Here is an 18,032-nt window from a genome sequence, read left to right as displayed (position 1 = left end):
ATAGATCAACACAGCTCCAAATTAACAAAGCACAGATCCCAGAAATAGGAGATCAGCTAGTATATTCAAAATTGGAATCACCAAACTGCCAAAACAAACTGCATACCCACAAGTGAAGAACCCTGGGAGATGGGGAAGGAAGAGCTTGGAAAGTTGGAAATCTAATTGAAGATTAAACCAGGTCCTTGATTTTTACCCAGCCTCTCCTCCCTCCCTTGTAAAGGCAGCTGAAGATGTTTTTACCAAAAACAGGTTAATTCTTGAAGTCAAGTGGTTCAGGTTAGTTGACTGATGTATGTATCAGATAACCAAGCTGTGAGACCATCTATATGGGAACTTTTCATTAACTGTGCCAATGCGTCCTCCCTTGATCAGGGGCAGGTTGATCCAGCTCACTGGCAACCAGGAGCTAATTTAGCACAAGCCAGATGGTTCACCTGAGGCTAAAGGCAGCCTTCTGTTTTTTAATTGTTAGCAAGATTTCACCCTCCACCCATGTTTGACATTGACTCCTACATTTCTCTCTGATTCTCCCCTTCCTGAATGCAGTTTGACTGAATTTGCACTACTGCAATATTGTGGAGTATGTGGGACAAATGGACACCTCCCATTCTAATCCCAGGATTCCCCAGATCCTACGGGAACCACGTGGAGACACACTGATTCTCTAGGTGGGGAGAGGGAGACTGGTCACAGTTCACCCTGCCTCCCCCGAATCCTCCAGCTCTGACATAATGGGCGGCACAGTGGTTAGCACTGCTGTCTCACAGCGCCAGGGACCCAGGTTCAATACCAGCCTTGGGTCACTGTCTGTGTGGAGTTCGCACGTTCTCCCTATGTTTGCGTGGGTTTCCTCCGGGTGCTCCAATTTCCTCCCACAGTCCAAAGATGTGTGGGTTAGGTTGATTGTCCATGCTAAATTGCCCCTCAGTGTCGGGTGATTAGCAGGGCAAAAATGTGGGGTTACGGGGATGGGTCTCGGGTGGGATTGTTGTTGGTGCAGGCTCGATGGGCCGAATGGTCACCTTCTGCACTGTAGGGATTCTATTATCTGCAAGGATCCAGGTGTAAGTGTCCGAGTTGTTGGAGGGTGAGCAAGAGAGGCATCTTCCTCCTTTTGACTGCTCAGGAACAAGTTGACGCTCTGACCTCCCTGTCGCTCTGCAACTGGCCCCGAGGATGACACAATAGAAAGTGGTGATGAGAGATCAGGAGAGTCAGCAGATGTTTACACAGCTTAAAATAATGAGAAGACAGCTTGTTGAGAGATGAGCGTTGCATCCCCTGAACCTGGGGATAGTGATCCTTCCAGCCGCCTCCTCCTGGGCTCCTGTTTTTGCCTCCTCCAGCATTCCTATGACTTGCCATTCTAGTCCAGCTCAGTAATGTGCCTGTGACACAAGTTTCGGAATTTTCCAATGTCGTTCGCCCTGCCAGTGAGAACAGAGAATTTGGCACTCAGCCAAAGCTCCATTCACTGCAGCGGGACTGGAGAATCCCAGCCCCGGGTGAGGTCGGAGAATTTTGGCCACTATGTGGGAGCTTGGCTCTCACTCTGCTATCCAGCTCCTGATTGGCCTGCAAGGTGAAGAAAGATGCCGTTAGGACATTGCCCCTCTCTCTCATCATTGGCAGCTTTTCATTCGCAAAAGATGGTGCAGTCTGTATTCCAGCCTCCTGTCCAACATCGAAAGCTGACCCCTGTTTGAGTAATCCAGGATTGCTGAAAGCACACACCTACCCGCTCTCCTGGTCAGGAGACCTCGGCCTGTCCTCCAGATGTCCCTCTTTCTGGTGACTGCTGACCAGGCTACATACCATCTGCGCTCATCTTTGGATTCCTCTTGCTGGATCTAAGCAAATCGTTGAAATGTTTCCAGCATTACTCCATTCCCCTGCTGCTGACCTCTGTGGCCATGTCCTCTTGATGAGCCCGGTAGGGTTACTTTGCCACTGACCGGGAACAGGAAGTTTCTGCATTCAGTCATCCCTCCAGTGAGGCGTTGGAAGAATGGGGCAGGGTGGGGTGTGCTGTCCCTGACCCTCCGGTCCTCCTTACAACACGGGGACAAATGGCAATGGCCGTCACTCCCCCTCTAAAGTGAGTTTGCTGCTATCTGTCCCGCTTCCCTCCCACCTCTCCCATCGATAACAAGTGAACACTGCTCCGATTCAATCAGCTGCTTGCCATATTAAAATTAGAGTGCTTCCCCGTTGCTGAAGTGAGTGGGACCGGGGTACAGGGTGAATGTGACATCCTGTCCCTGCAATTGAAACCCTGCTCAATATTTTGTCTGAAAGAAGGGCCAGGACTTCACACTACCTGTCCCATCAAGGCGTGTTCGAAGATGTGGGGAGCATGAAATTGGGATGGGATTCCCTCTGGGTTTCTATCTGCTCCAACTTCAGTGATTTTACACTAGAACGGTGAGGGCGTCGGATGGGAAGCCCCAATTCGGGCCCTCAGATGGCTATTTAACGACCACTTAACGGTCATTTTCTGCCGTCCCCCTGACATTTCCCTTTTCTGTGCTTCTTGGGACTAGTCTCGGGATGCTGCTTCTGGCCATGGCAGCGCTCTTCCCAGAGGGACTGAGAGCTGCAATGGCCAGTCTGATTTGCAGCTCTCCAAGGTGGGACTTGCTGCTGGGTGAGGGGCAGAATGATGCCAATCCATGCCCGCTAATTGTGTAATAGTGGGGCTGTAGCAATGGGCGGGTGCTTATGCTTCAGATGGTGGGGGGGCACTTAAATAATTCCGATCCATGTAGTGAAGCAGTTAGACAGCAAAAGGCCTGAGAAGATGCAACACTGCTTCGAGGAGTTAGAAGAGTGAACAGGAGAATCTTCTGATGTTGTTTTGCCTAGTTTGTGAATCTGATCACAATTACTGCTCTATGTTCAGTCTAATTTGTCTGAAGTCTTGTTCGGTCTGTTGTCAGAGGGGTTGAACAAGAACCCGTGTCAATGATCTGAATACACAAGGGTGTACTATTTTTACACTGCTGGGTAATGCTATCATACAAATAAATTGAGACACCTCCATGAAATTACAAGATGCTCAGACTGCTGATGGGACTGGTTTGGCTCTAAACCCTCAACTGTCCTCTGCAAAGGAGTGTCTATCTAATAAATGTGCCCTTCCTAACTGTGATCCGGTGTCATTCTAATGCCATCGGAAAGTATTTTCCTGGTTTTTGTTCCCTCCAGACATCCAGATGATTTTGCAAATTCCTACTTCCCAGAGGGAACTTGGTGAATGCTGACATTTTCTATCTGGCCCCCATCCTATCAACTGTACTCTTTCCCTTGGGACTCCCTTTAAGCTGGAATAACTCCAGCTCTGCTCCCATTTGTGTCCAAAACCTGCTTTGTTTATACTACCATCAAAATGTGACCTTGGAACCAGCTTATTGTTCTCCAACTCATTCTCCGTTCTTTTACTCGACCCACACACGGGTCTCGATCTCCTGCTGCCATGTGACGGCCTGTTTGTAGCAGCTTTCTCTTGTTCAGAGTTGGTCAACATCCTTTAATTTTATTTCTTTTCACCAATTTTCTCTCATCCCTCCTTTGAGGATCCTGATTCATGTTGGGCTCAGGTTCCCCAGGTCCTGACTCTCGGTGGCATCTTGCTCCCTGCTGCAAGTTGCCTCTTGGTGTCCTGAGTCAGGATGGGGGGGGGGGGGGGGGGGGGGTGTGTGTGTGTGTGTGTGTGTGGCTGGCTTCCCACCCCTGATATCTTTAATGCTGTGACTGCTATGGTCTTGGGTTAGGACGGAACGAATCCAGCAGAGGTTGCTGATCTCTATCCAGAGATCCCTCTGGATGAAGCTAGTGTATTGGCATTGGATTAGAGCAGGATTAGGCACTGTTTCACTGCTGTCCACAGTTGAATAGCCTGCGAGCGGAAGACTTGGACAGATGTATGATTTGATAAGGTACTAGAGGGCTGCAGTGACCCTTAGCCCATCAAAAATCATTGGCTATGGAGCCATTTCACGGAAAAGATCAGCATCCGCAGAATTGAACCCGGGGATCTGATTCCGTGTGACTCTGTCGGTAGCACACTCTCTCCTGAATCATAAGGTTCTGTTGTACCTGTTAATTCTCAGATACTTTCAACCAGTTTACTCCAAGGTTTTACCCCGGTGCCCTTATTTGCAAGGTGGACAAAGGACAAACACAAGTAAAGATTCAACAAGTTTATTAATAATAACACTATTAACCCTTAAATTACCCACATAAAACAAGAGGATACCCCAGATTCGAGTATACTACCCGTAAAGATGGCTTGGTTAAACTGCAGGCCCGATTCTCTGAGTCCCTCTGGTCTGTCGTCACGAAGGTGAGTCTCGATGGCTGCTTCTTCCTTCCTTCCTTTGGTCAGTCTTCCGAATGGTCACGGCTGTCTCCCCTGTCGAGTCTTCGCTGCAGTGTGCCTCTGAGTGTGTCCCTTTATCCCCAGCCTGCTTGCCTTTCCAGAAACTTCTCTGGCTTCCGGCCAATGAAGTCCCAGGAGGGGGTTCCAATACCCAGTGGGTTTCTTGATGTCTGCCTGACAGGACACCAGGGTCCGTCCCCCAGGTGTCCCATCTCCATGTTGTTGAACTTGTTATCAGATAAGGTTTCTACAGGATCTCTTGGTGACAGAAAGTCTGGCCCGATCTGGGCTTCTAACAATAGACCGAAGCATTTCAATGAGGTGCCATGATCTCCTGCTAAGTCTCAAGTAGAGTGTAACGACCTTTGATGGGTGGTTGATGGGTCAGACCCAGACACATTTGTGCATTGTACAATTGACCTGCCTGAGGTGTGACTGTGTTTGATTTCAAAATGCCCAATTCTTTAATTTAGGATATCCAATTTTATCAGCCTTAAAACCAGGCCCTGTTTATATCACCACAGTTCCATGTTTAGTTTGTGCCAGGCTTTTGTGTTCTCCAGTGTAATACTGCTGCAATGTCATAGGTGCCATCTTTCAGATGAGGTGTTAAATCCTGCCCTCGGGTGGATGTAAAAGACCCTATGGTGTCGTATTGAAGGCATGGTGGCCAAGTGGTTAGCACTGCTGCCTCACAGTGCCAGGGACCCTGGTTCAATTCCCAGCTTGGGTCACTGTCTGTGTGGAGTTTGCACATTCTCCCCATGTCTGCGTGGGTTTCCTCCAGCTGCTCCGGTTTCCTCCCACAGTCCAAAGATGTGCGGCTTAGGCTGATTGGCCGTGCTAAATTGCCCTTTAGAATGCATAGGTTAGAGGGATTAGTGGGGTAAATATGTGGGGTTATGGGGATAGGGCCTGGGTGGGATTGTTGTCCAGTGCAGACTCGATGGACCGAATCGGGCCGCGTCTCCTCCTGCATTGTAGGGATTCTATGATGGGGGGGATATCCCTGGTGTCATGGCTAATATTTATCCTTGAATCAACATCACAAAGACTGAGATCACCTGGTCATTATTGTGGGACCTTGCTGAGCATAAATTAGCTGCAACGCTTGCCTGCATTGCAATAGTGGCTACACTTCAAGTACTCCATTAGCTGTAAACACTTTGACAGGGCCGGCAGTTGCTATTTAACTCGGTCTGTCTTTCTTTCTGGAAGGAGGCGAGGAAATTGGGGTTGGCAGGAAATAAATGTGTTTGATTTTCAGGAAGGCCATATATTGTCGTGAGTAACCTGATGTATGGTGTGAGTACAGGATGCGTCTTGAACTGAATAAAGCTGACAGTTTTTTTATTCCCCCTCTGCAGCACAGGTTATCTCTGCTACCTAACGTACAATAATAAGGAAAATGAGCTTCTGGATACAGCTCCGGCTTCTCCTCTGGAAGAATTTTACATATCGGAAAAGACGAACCGTGAGTGCCAGAATTTATTCAGCAAATATCTGAATCTTTGTCTTTTGGCTATGCCACAGTGCATCTTGTTTTTACGTACTGGAGGTCACTGCAGAGTAGCTCATTCAAGGGGGACTGTCTGAATGAAAATGTTTTGCAAAATGTTTTTCCTTCCTGAACCCATTGTCCCCTGAGGTCACTCACTGCTTCTCATGGACAGTTCATAAATCCCTGTTCGCTCTCTGATATTTCACTAAACTAGCTATTCATCGTGTGAAGTTCAGACATTGTTGACAGGCCAGTCCGTCATGGGTCACAACCTAGTGCAGCCCTATTTTTCCACACCAGTAATTGTCTGTCACCTGAATTTGTTGAACTCTGCCTGATTTTTATTTCTCCCTTTCCCTGGTTCAGGAGCAGCGAGAGTAACTGTGACCCATTACTCTGAAATCTATCTTGTTACAGAGGGGAATTAATTTGTTTATTTTATTTATCAGTGTCACAAGTAGGCTTACATTAACACTGCAGTGAAGTTACTGTGAAAATCCCCGAGGCGCCACATTCCGGCACCTGTTCGGATACACTGAGGTAGAATTTAACATAGCCAATGCACCTAACCAGCCACGTCTTTTGGACTGCGGGAGGAAACCAGAACACCCGGAGGAAACCACGGGGAGAACGTGCAGACACTGCACAGACAGTGACCCAAGCCGGGAATCGAACCCAGGCCCTTGGCGCTGTGAGGCAGCAGTGCTAACCACTGTACCAATTTGGGAGCTTCCTTGGTTGTATATTTCCCTTTGGTGCTTCGATGTATAATTTGTGGAGGTGAAGAGCAATGTGATATCTGTTGCAATGATGTCTCCAAGTGATGTATTTGTAACACAAATCATTGCAGCCTGTACACTCAAAATGCCTTTGGAAGTCCCTCCGAATAAGGATGTCTCCAGTCTGGTTTGATTGATTGGGATGGTGAAGTCTAATGTGTGATCTGCAGACTCTGCCACATGCAAGACAGATGGTGCTTGGAGGGTTAGCTAAATAAATTGTTTGGAGGTTTTGTGAGCTTTCTCTGCAAGTTCATGACAAAGTCTCTCTGTGTTCAGTGCCTTCCCATGTCAACCTTCTCCATCTTTGGTTGTCACAAGCCAGAGTGACTCCCATGAGTCCGATTTCGGAATGCTTGGAAGTGCATGGTAAAGCAGGGAAAAGACAGAATGGTTTCATCAAGGGGAGATCATGCCTGACGCATCTGTTAGAATTCTTTTGAGGAGGTGATGAGCAGGTTAGACATGGAAGAGCCAGTGGATGTTAGCTACTTGGATTTCCAGAAGGCCTTTGACAAGGTGCTGCACAGGAGGCTACTGAGCAAGATAAGAGCCCATGATGTTAGAGGCAAGGTATTAACATGGATAGGAGATGGGCAGAGTGGGGATAAAAGGGTCCTTTTCAGGATGGCAGCCGGTGATTACTGGAGTTCCACAGGGGTTAGTGTTGGGACCACAACTTCTCACTTGAGACATCAATGATCTTGATGAAGGAACTTGAGGGCATTGTGGCTAAGTTTGCAGAAGATACAAAGGTAGGTGGAGGGACAGGTCGTACTGAGGAGGCGGGGAGGCTGCAGAAGGATTTGGACAGGTTCGGAGTGTGGACAAAGAAGTGGCAGATAGAATACAACATGGGAAAGTGTGAGATTATGCACTTTGGTAGGCAGAATAGAGGCGTAGACTATTTTCTAAATGGGGAGAGAATTCCAAAATCAGAAGCACAAAGGGACTTGGTAGTCCTAGTTCAAGATTCTCTTAACTCGCAGGTTGAGTTGGTAGTTGGGCAAATGCAATGTTAGTATTCATTTCAAAAGGACTAGAATACGAAAGCAGAAATGTATTGCTGAGGCTAAGGCTCTGATCAGAGCACATTTGGAATATTGTGAGCAGTTTTGGGCCCCATATCTAAGGAAAGATGTGCTGGCCTTGGAAAGGGACCAGAGGAGGTTCACAAGAATGATCCCAGGAATGAAAAGCTTGACATATGAGGAGGATTTAAGGAATCTGGGTCTGTGTGAGGCCCTATCCCCATAACCCCATGCATTGACCCTAGCCAGTCTCCCTGACACTAAGGGGCAATTTAGCATGGCTAATCCGCACATCTTTAGACTATGGGAGGAAACCGGAGCACCCGGAGGAAATCACGCAGACACAGGGAGACGTGCAGAATCCGCACAGGCAGTGATCCAAGCCAGGAATTGAACCCGGGTCCTGGCGCGGTGAGGCAGCAGTGCTAATCACTGTGCCACCATGATGCCCACTAAACCATGACTTTGGTCTCACGCTTTGAGATATTTTATTTTTTTTCCCTTCGGTTGACCAAAGGCTGAGCTGGCAGTTTGGAGGTGGTGATGAATTTTATTTTCTTCTTGCCTTTCCTTCACTCTGGGTCAAATTTCGATCAAATCCCAGAGGTGAAAACCTAGGGCTGTATTTTTAGCCCGCAGGGGCAGGCATGGAATTTCATGTTGCTGACCAGCATGTCATGTACCCAGCTCCACCCTGCCCCGAGCCATTCTCCCCAGAGGCCGGTTAGGGTGGGGTCATAGCAGAGCTGTCCACCTGCAAGGTCCAGTTAGGTAGCCAATCGAGCCGCTTAAGAGTCTATTTGAGGCCTGTTGTCAGAGGCCCGACTGAGATTTTCCAATCAGCATTCAGATCCCTGCAGGGGGCAGGGAACAATGCAATTGCCTGGAGGTGACTGCTTGGTGTTGGATCTGAGGACCAGTGTTCCAGGTACTCAGCAGCACCCACAGACCACCCTGGAGGAGATTCCCCTCTGCAGTGGAAACCCAGGACCAAAGGCCCTTTTTATCTTAAATTTCATAATGTTGGTGAGAGACAATCTCCATTTTGGGGTCGCCCAACCTCTTGCCTTTAATGGCACTCTGTTCCTACTTCCCAAGATGCTGTGGGGTGGGGAAATTTCATAGTCTACAACATTCTGTAATTGGCATAATCTTTCCGAGATCTGTTGCAGCAACGTCAATGCCAAGGTGGCTTTCTCCTTTCCCCTAGCGTTGCCAAGGTACCAATGACTTGCCCCATTTGCCATTATTTTGGATGGTGGGTGCTAGTCATCCATGTGGGTCATCACAGTTGAGCCTGATTGTTATTTGCCACATCTCGAATTTCTAGTAGTTGCCACATGATGGTGATCAGGTGCAGATCCCTGGCTCAAGTTTGCTTTTTTTTTGGCTTTGTCCCTCTAGATTTAGTGTTAAGGCCAACTGTATCTTGCCAGTTGTTGAGCTGGCTGAGATCGTTATTTCAGTGTTATAAGGGGAAATATGAGGAAAGAGTTTGTTAGCACGCAGTGACTGCAGTGTATACCATTTACGAAATGCACTGTGGCAACATGTCAACATTCTTTCGACAGCATCTTCCGAACCTGCAACCTCCCTTACTTTAGAAAAACAAGGGCAGCAGGCACTCGAGAACAACATCTGCAAGTTCCCCTCTTAAGTCCCTCACTATCCAGACTTGGAAACACATTCCTCTTCCCTCAGTTGTTGCTGCATCAAACCCCTTTCCTAACTGCATTGCTGGAGCACCTGGTTCAAAATGGCAGCTGACTGCCACCTTCTCGAGTATTGGGGGATCTGCAATAAATACTGGCCTTGCCAGCAACCCTCATCCTATGAACAACGTGGGGAGCAGGCAACCACCAGCTGCATCTTTACTAGTACCATTATTTCCAATCAATAGGTTATTCACTCTAGTTTAAAACTGCAGGCTTGACTTTAAAACGAATTAAAGACCTGGCTGATTTTATTCCCCATCAGTGATGTTGCTGTGTGGTGCTGAAGGGTAAAGGGAGACAATGAGGTGAATCTGTGTTGTAATAAGAAATGGGAATGATTACTTTTTGAAAATGCAATGCTGTATTAAATAGAAACACCTGAAATTTTACAACATACGAACAGGTACACCAAGGGAGAATTTAGCATGGCCAATTCACCTAACTCGCATATCTTTGGACTGTGGGGAGGAAACTGGAGCACCCGGAGGAAATTCACACAGACACGGAGAGAATGCGCAGACTCTGCACAGACAGTGACCCAAGCTGGAAATCTAATCCGGGTCCCTGGCGCTGTGAGGCAGCAGTGCTAACCACTGTGCTGCCCCTATAATGTAATAGCACAAGGTATTGAGGAGGAGGCAGCTTGAATCGCGAAGGTGATTTATTAACAGATGCAGCAACTGCAACACAGGTCTTCACTCCTTGACTCCTGGGTTCACACTGAGGGTCCCTCACTCTTGGGACCCATGTGCTCCTTCCCCATTGGCAGAGTTTTGTGCACTTCTATGCAATAGACGCCAGGCAGGCTACATAACCCACAAACAATCGCCCCTTAAAGGGGCCACACCACCACATCGTAATTGTATTTTTCTGTAATGCTCCTCTGTCTATCACAGGTGAGCAGAAGGAGGAAGTAAAAGGACTGAGAGCAGGGAGGGAGATGAAGTGGGAGGATTTGGGGGAGTGGATCAAAGAGCACTAGTAGCTGTGACCAGTTATCCTACACACAAACTGGGCAAGGTAGTTTATTCTGTCATGAGATGAGAGCATCAGTGGCTAAGGCAGCATTTGTTGCCCATCCCTGAGCAGTTGAGAGTCAACCACATTGTTGTGCGTTTGGAGTCACATGTATGCCGGGCCAGGTAAGGACAGCAGATTAAAGGACTTGAATGAATCAGATGGGATTTTTATTAGAATTGATAGTTTGGGGTCACTGTTACTGAGACTTGCTCAGCTCCAATTTCTTTCTTTTTATCAATTGAGTTTAAATTCCACAAACTGCCGTGGTGGGATTTGAACCCATTTCCCTCGAACATTAACCTGGTCCCTGGATACTGTGACATTACCACTAAACCATTGAGTTCCCAAATAGTTGTAGCATCCTTGCCTCTGTGTCAGAAGTTTATGGCACTGTCAAGATTTGCGCACAGACTCTGACCAATTCTCCAGTGCAACACTGGGAGAGTGCTGCACTATCTGAGGTGTTGCCTTTCAGATGAGACAGTAAACTGAGGCCCTGTCTGCCCCTCAGGTAAATGCAAAAGATCCCATGCCACTACTGTGAAGAACTGGGGATATCTGCCTGGACAATATTAATCAATCCACCAAGGTCACTAAAGCAGATCATCCAATTGTTTTCTCATGAATCGTCCCACCTTCTTGACAATTTGACACCCGTTTCCCACATTCCAATAGAGACTTCATATCAGAATTAATAATTGGTTGTAAAGTGGTTTGGGACAGACGATGCTATATATGCAAGTTCCTCCTGCCTTTCCCCACTCTCCCCATTTGACTTTCCTTCTCATTTTGGAATGAATGATATGAAATGTGTATCAGAGATGATGATCCTCAACATGCCCAAGGACATTTACTGGTCTGAGGTGCTCATGAATTGGATTTGACCCAAGTCTGATGACTTTAGCTTAAAACTAAAGAAAATGGGTGTGGCATTTCAATGCATTATTGTTCTATCAGCAAATAGAATTAACAGATTATCGCTGCAGTCTCTGGCGCATCGAAGAGGGGTCTGTGGTTGTTCTGTGTTCTTAATTCCTGTGGCATTTTATTTTGCAGATTCAACTGATTATCGAGCTACTGTGGCCTCTCTTTCTCTTCTTCATATTAGTCTCAGTGCGTCAGTCCCATCCAGCGTTTGAACAGCATGAATGTGAGTAATATGGTGCTCGATACAGGAATGCACTGTTTTCGAGTTTTGTCTCCATCCTTTCCCTCCACCCTCTTGCAATCCAAGTGTTTCACGGATGTAGAGAATTCCATTTCCCTGCCTGAAGTTCAACCCCAAGAATCGGAGGAAAACAATGATTTCAAACACCCAAATTATTATTATTTTTTCATTCACGGAACATGGGCATCGCTGGTTGGCCAGCATTTATTGCCCATTACTAGTTGTCCAAGGGCAATTGAGAGTCAACCGCATTACTGTGGTTCTGGAGTCACATGTAGGCCAGATCGGGTAAGGACAGCAGATTTCCTTCCCTAAAGGACATTAGTGAACTATGTTTTTTTTTCTGACAGTCAACAATGGTTTCATGGTCATCAGTAGATTCTTAATTCTAGATTTATTTTTATTGAATTCAAATTCCACCACTTGCTATGGATTCAAACCCAGGTCCCCAGAACATTAGTTGAATTTCTGGATTAATACTCGAGCAATAATACCATTAGGCCATCACCTCCCATTGTGTATATTTCACTTGTGTGATACATATATAGATTCTGGTGAATCTTTTCTGTACTACATTGAATAAGGAATAAATGTCTCACCTACTCCAGGAGACCAAAAATACACGTTGATTTCTTAAATCATCCTCCCTTGTAGCTTTTCAAACTCTAAAACTCAAAGTCAAACTCTACACCTGTCCTGTCTTCACCAGATTCCAGCAGGAATCCTTGGGTAATAATCAGAAACTGCAACTCCAAAAAAATCAACCCATCTCATTCAAGTTAGAAACCCAGCCTCAACCGAGGCATTCAAGGGGGCATTAGATGATTCAAGATATAATGGCATGGGGAAAAGGCAGGAGAATGGCACTAAGTCACAGTGCTCATTTGGATAGCCAGTGCAGACACAATAGGCTGAAAGGCATCCTATTATACCATAACAGTTCTGAGAGTGAATCACAGGGCATCTTGCCTCGTGGATCAGCACCTCTGGTGGTGAATTTACCCTCTGAGCCATCAAGATTATAAAAAATATTTGACAATGTTATCTTCAGTGTTCACATGTGTGTTCAGACACCATGTGACATGGGGGTAATATATGGGTGCATATATTGAGGCACATATTTATCAGAATTTGCGTATTGGCATGCGGGGTCTTGTGCAATGTATAGTTTAAATGTGTACATGTGCAGTATAGTGCTGTACAATGCACGTGTTGCATACAACATCAGTACTCCACCTTTCCGAGGAAGAGCAGCCAGCAAAAGTGTAGCCACACTGAAGAATATTGCCCGATGAGTTGGGACTTGTGCCATGAGGTAAGTTAATCCAGAACAGAAGGGGTTTGCCAACATTGGAGTGACTGGCAGAAAGCCAGTGCTCTAGGGTAAGTATCACTCCATAGCTGATTGAACATAATGGAATACTTAGAAATAAAAGATGTCTTATGAACCAGATCTTTGGGCTCTGAGTCTCTCACTGTTGATGACTTTTATTCCAGTACAATGTCTATACTTCTTGCAATTCATTTGGCACCCTTCCAAATTTGAAAGGAATCCATTCCTTAGTGTAGTGGCTCCATCCAACCCCTGAGCTGCCTTGCCAGTTGTCTAAGTGCTGTTTGAACAAGCTTTCTTAGTTCAACTGAAGCTTTCATTATGAGGTACGCAGGACTAATAATTTCCCCCAAGATTATTTTTAATCAGATGCTGCTGTATAGCTAGCAAGGGAAATTGAATTTTTCTACAATTCTTGAACTGGTGCTCAATGTTTGAGTCGTATATTCCCAGTAAAGTTCTGTTTATAAGCTATGTCTTTACCTGACCTGATGGGGCTAGTACTGATGGAGCTTTATTCTGTATTTAACCTGCACTGCACCTACTTGGATATGCTGAATGGGACACTGGGAAGGAAACTTGCATCTAATCCATGTATTTGACCTGCGAATACTTAATAACATAAATAAAACAGGTTTCCTTCTGCAGCCTTAACTCTAGCATGGCTGAATTATTGCTACAATTGAGAATTTTGCTCTGTAACAGCTCGGACTTGCTGACTCTTGGCACTGAGGGGCTGTGCAGAATCTGGAGCGCTTGATGGTGACATTGAGAAACTGGACACTCAGCTGTATTTGCAGTCCAGTATTGTTTGTTTGGGCAGAGGGAAACCCATTGGGATGACCAATGTTCTGATGTGTGTAGTTCTTGAGCTTGGCGAAATGCCAACTTGCCTTCAGTGCATGGACATAACTAGTCTTCAAATTCTAGCATGGTGGCACAGTAGTTAGCACTGCTGCCCTCAGTGCCAGGGACCTGGGTTTGATTCCTGTGCGGAGTCTGCACGTTCTCCCCCTGTCTGCGTGGGTTTCCTCCGGGTGCTCCGGTTTCCTCCCACAGTCTGAAAGACGTGCTGGTTAGGTGCATTGGCCATGATAAATTCTTCCTCTGTGTACCCAAACAGGCGCCGGAGTGTGGCGACTAGGGGATTTCCACAGTAATTTCATTGCAGTGTTAATGTGACACGAATAATAAATAACCTTTACCCTCTGTGAACATAGCTGTTTTATTTTTGTGCTCACTCCTATTGTTTGCTGATTTTTTTTTTCACCTGGCCTTCCACTTGCATCATGTTTAAAGTTCTGTATTAATTGCGTTTGCTGCTTTGTACTCGAACAATGTTGAGAAAATAAGAGTGGGAAAGGGAAAAGGGAAGTTTGGCTTTACAGTTTGCTCATTGCTCTTGACAGGTCATTTTCCAAACAAAGCATTGCCATCAGCAGGGACGTTGCCATGGATACAAGGAGCCATCTGTAATATTGAAAATCCTTGCTTCCCGCGAGCCACACCGGGGGAAACTCCAGGAGTTGTGGGGAATTTCAACCAATCCATGTAAGTAATGTCAGAACATATTCTGTTTCACCTCCCGAAGTATGTGTGTATTCAACCAATGCAGAGCAACGAGGAGTAAAACACAGCCAGGACAATCGTATACAATAAGAAGTCTCACAACACCAGGTTTATTAGCGCAAGTTGAGAATATGGACTCTATCTTGGTTTCCAGAATGCGGCGTTTGCTGTAGGGCTGGTGTATGAGGTGGTTGAGGAGTGTGAAGCCAGAGGAATCTGCCTGATCCAAGCTGTGCAGAGCTCTAGTCTGGTTCACCAAGCGATGAGATGTTCCAAGAGCTGGAGCCAGTAGCTGGAGGATCATGCAAGTCAGAAAGCTAGCATTCAGATGCAGACGGCTATAGGAAAGACAAATGGACTGAAGGTTTTTATCTCCATGTGGCTGGAGTATACAAGTAGAGGTGTTGTTGCTGCTATTGTACAAGGTACGAGTGAGGATACTGTGCACAGTTTTCACCCTCTTATTAAAGGAAAGATGTATTCTCACTGGAGGCAGCAGAGAGGATGTTTATTAGGATGATCCCAGTATGGAGAGACTGCCACATGAAGAAAGGTTAAACAGGTTGGGTTTGCACTCCTTGGAGTTCAGAAAAATGAGAAGTGATATGATTGAAACACATTGGATTCTTAGAGGGTTTGACAGGGTCAATGTTGGCAGATGTTTGCACTCGTAGGAGAGTGTAGGAGCAGAGGACGTAGTCACAGAATAAGGGAGAGCTCATTTAGGACAGATTTGAGGAAGATTTTTTTCTCTGAAGTGGTGGCACAGTGGTTAGCACTGCTGCCTCTCAACGCCGGGTACCGGGGTTTGATTCCAGCCTTGGGTGATTGTCTGTAATTTGCCTGTTCTTCCCATGTCTACATGGGTTTCCTCCTACAGTCCAAAGATGTGCAGCTTGGGTGTTTTGGTCATGCTAAATTGTCCCTTAGTGTCCCAGGATATGTAGGTGAGGAAGATTTAAGGGGTTAAATATGGGTTATGGGGATAGGACCTGGGTGGGATGCTCTGTTGGAAAGTCGATGTAGACTCAATGGTCTGAATGGCCTCCTTCTGCACTGTAGGGATTCTATGAAGGGTGGTGACTCTTTGGAATTCATTCCTCCAGGAAGCTGTGGAGGCCAAGTCCTTGAATATTTTCAAGGTTGAAATTTATAGGTTTTTGAGTGTTAGATCAGCCATGATCTTATTAAATGGCAGAGCAAGCTTGAAGGGCTACTCCAGTTCCTATTTCTTATGGTCTTATGAGACTGACTTCCATCGTCAGGGTCTGAGATAAGAGGAAAGTTTGGGGCTGAATTTTCAGTTTGGGATTGGGACCTCAATGCCGGAGTCAAATGTGGGCTCCAACCCCGCATCAGGTCCGGAACAGTCACCCGACATGATTTTCTTTTTGCAGGATCAGCCAAATAATAGCCCGATGGCACTCTTGCCATCCAGTTAAGAATGGCACATGGACTGGAAGGCCAATAGGAGGCTCTCCAACAATGGCTTATTGGCAGTCTCAAAAGGTGGTCACAGTGTAGAGCTGTCTGCCAACTGGAAAATTCCAGTCGGCACAGGAAAGAGGCGCCTTAACTAGCCTCGTTGACCACCTGCTGCTTGTGGCCAAGTAGTCATCCTGCCCCGACCCATCCTTTTTCAAAATGGCTCCAGATAGGGACTGTGCCAGTGGACGTAAACCCTGGACCCGTCTGCCTCTGGTCCCACCCCCATTGGGCCTTAAGTCCAGCCCTTAGACTTTTCAATTTGGAAATGAGCGTCCCAAGGGATGATTTTAAAAGGTGAATGAAATGAAATTAAGTTATAAATGAAATGGAAACATTTAATCCAGAATATTACCTTCATTTAATTGGAGGATAGAACAAGGGGCATAGGCTCAAATTTATGGATAGCAGATTTAGTAATGAAAACAGAAAATTCTTATGAAGTTTGGAATTGGCTTGGCTTCCAGCTGGAATACTGAGGTGAAAGTCTTGGAATTATTTAAGAGCCAATTGGATTTGGCAGTTAAGACTTTTTTGACTGAATGAAGTTAGGTGGACCAAAATAACTTCCTTGATCTGATATCATCCAGTGATTAATCTCTCTGGTCTCATTGCTCAGTCTTACCTCCCAGTACCTATTTTGGGTCAGTGACGTGCTTGGTTTGAAAAGAAGATGAAATAGCATGCTCACAGCTTAAAGCTAAGGTTTCAGTTCATATTGGAATGTGAACCTAGCCATGCAGAAACCTATGAGGCACAGATCCAGAGCCTCACTGCAATTAGAAGCAAGTATTTATATCAGGATCCCGATATATTGGCAACCTGCAACATTATCAATGCTCCCTTTTGCCATTTCGTCCTTTCTGCATTTCTTTCCCAGACTTGATTGCTCCACACCCCATGGCGTGTCCCTTGCCCCTTCTCCCATGAAAGCTGAACTCTGGGACAAATAACAGAAATCAACAGCATAAATGTACTCGCTGTAGCTGAAGTTAGCCAGCATTGCAAGGCTTGAACATCCTCTGTAGAGTTGTTTTCACTAAAATAAACCTCTTGGAGCTTATTCGGAGAGTGCTGAACCATACCGAGTGAATGTCCCAAGGTTGCTGCTCTATATCGAGTTAGCTAAACTCCAGTGCGAGAGCATTAGGGGCTTTGTGATCGGTCTTCCCCTGGATTTGGGAGGTGGAAATCTGCCAGGATTCTTGTTCATACGCATTTTCCAGAATAATGATTAGGAACAAAGGTGGCACAGCAGATAGCACTGCTGCCCCTCAACGCCATGGACCTGGGTTCAATTCGGGCCTTGGGTGACGCTCTGTGTGGCGTTTGCATGATCTTCCCGTGTCTACTTGGGTTTCCTCCAGGTGCTCTGGTTTCCTCCGCAGCTAAAAGATGTGCAAGTTGCATGGATTGGTCATGTTAAATTACCCCTTAGAGGGATTAGCGGGTAAATACTTGGGGTTATGGGGATGAGCCTGAGTGAGATGATCTGTCGGAGAGTTGGTACAGACTCAGTGGACCAAATAGCCTCCTCCGGCACTGTCGGGATTCTGAGACAAGTCAGAAAGATGCAATACGGTTCATGTTCAACAAGTAGCTGACGTTCCTAGTCAATGTCTGCGTTTGAAGTGGGTGCGACGAAGGTTACCAGCATTCCTGATGTGGTGTCCAACAATGCTGACTGTTCAGGAGGGAAAAATTTCAAAAGAGGTAGCTTTCCCTTGCTAAATATGAGGAAAGAGAGCGCTTTGACATTTTTCACCTTTTTTTTAATCGAGGTATTTATGGATATGACTTTCTCCCCCTGTCTATGCAGTGTTTCACGTTTGCTTTCTGATGCTCAGAAGGTGCTACATCACGCAACCCAGGACAACACTCTTCACAGCATCCATGAACTCATCAGTGCATTGAAAATGTTCAGTAAAAACAGCCCTCCACTGTCCGGTATGAGTGCTTTGTTTCATCCAATGAGTTATTTGCGTTGATGCTAAAACTTGTTAATGTTTTGTATGTTCCTTCTAAGAATGTCATCTGTTGTTCCAAT

General features: G+C 46.1%; 2 protein-coding genes across 2 annotated transcripts in view; both read left to right on the top strand.

Moving 5' to 3' along the window:
• Positions 1-18,032, top strand: part of LOC144479438 (phospholipid-transporting ATPase ABCA1-like) — a 174,324-nt gene that overhangs the window by 18,656 nt on the left and 137,636 nt on the right. Inside the window, exons 2-5 of the mRNA XM_078198097.1 lie at positions 5,752-5,858; positions 11,487-11,580; positions 14,341-14,482; positions 17,805-17,932. Coding sequence (XP_078054223.1) covers positions 5,793-5,858; positions 11,487-11,580; positions 14,341-14,482; positions 17,805-17,932 — 430 coding nt within the window. The 5' untranslated portion in view covers positions 5,752-5,792. The remainder of the gene's footprint in view (positions 1-5,751; positions 5,859-11,486; positions 11,581-14,340; positions 14,483-17,804; positions 17,933-18,032) is intronic.
• The window catches only part of LOC144479440 (tight junction protein ZO-3-like), a 335,349-nt gene that overhangs the window by 289,693 nt on the left and 27,624 nt on the right, over positions 1-18,032 (top strand). The window lies entirely within an intron of this gene.

The sequence above is a fragment of the Mustelus asterias genome, chromosome 26 (genome assembly GCF_964213995.1).
Source record: "Mustelus asterias chromosome 26, sMusAst1.hap1.1, whole genome shotgun sequence".
NCBI classification, from domain to species: domain Eukaryota; kingdom Metazoa; phylum Chordata; class Chondrichthyes; order Carcharhiniformes; family Triakidae; genus Mustelus; species Mustelus asterias.
This window is presented reverse-complemented; position numbering and strand designations above follow the sequence as displayed.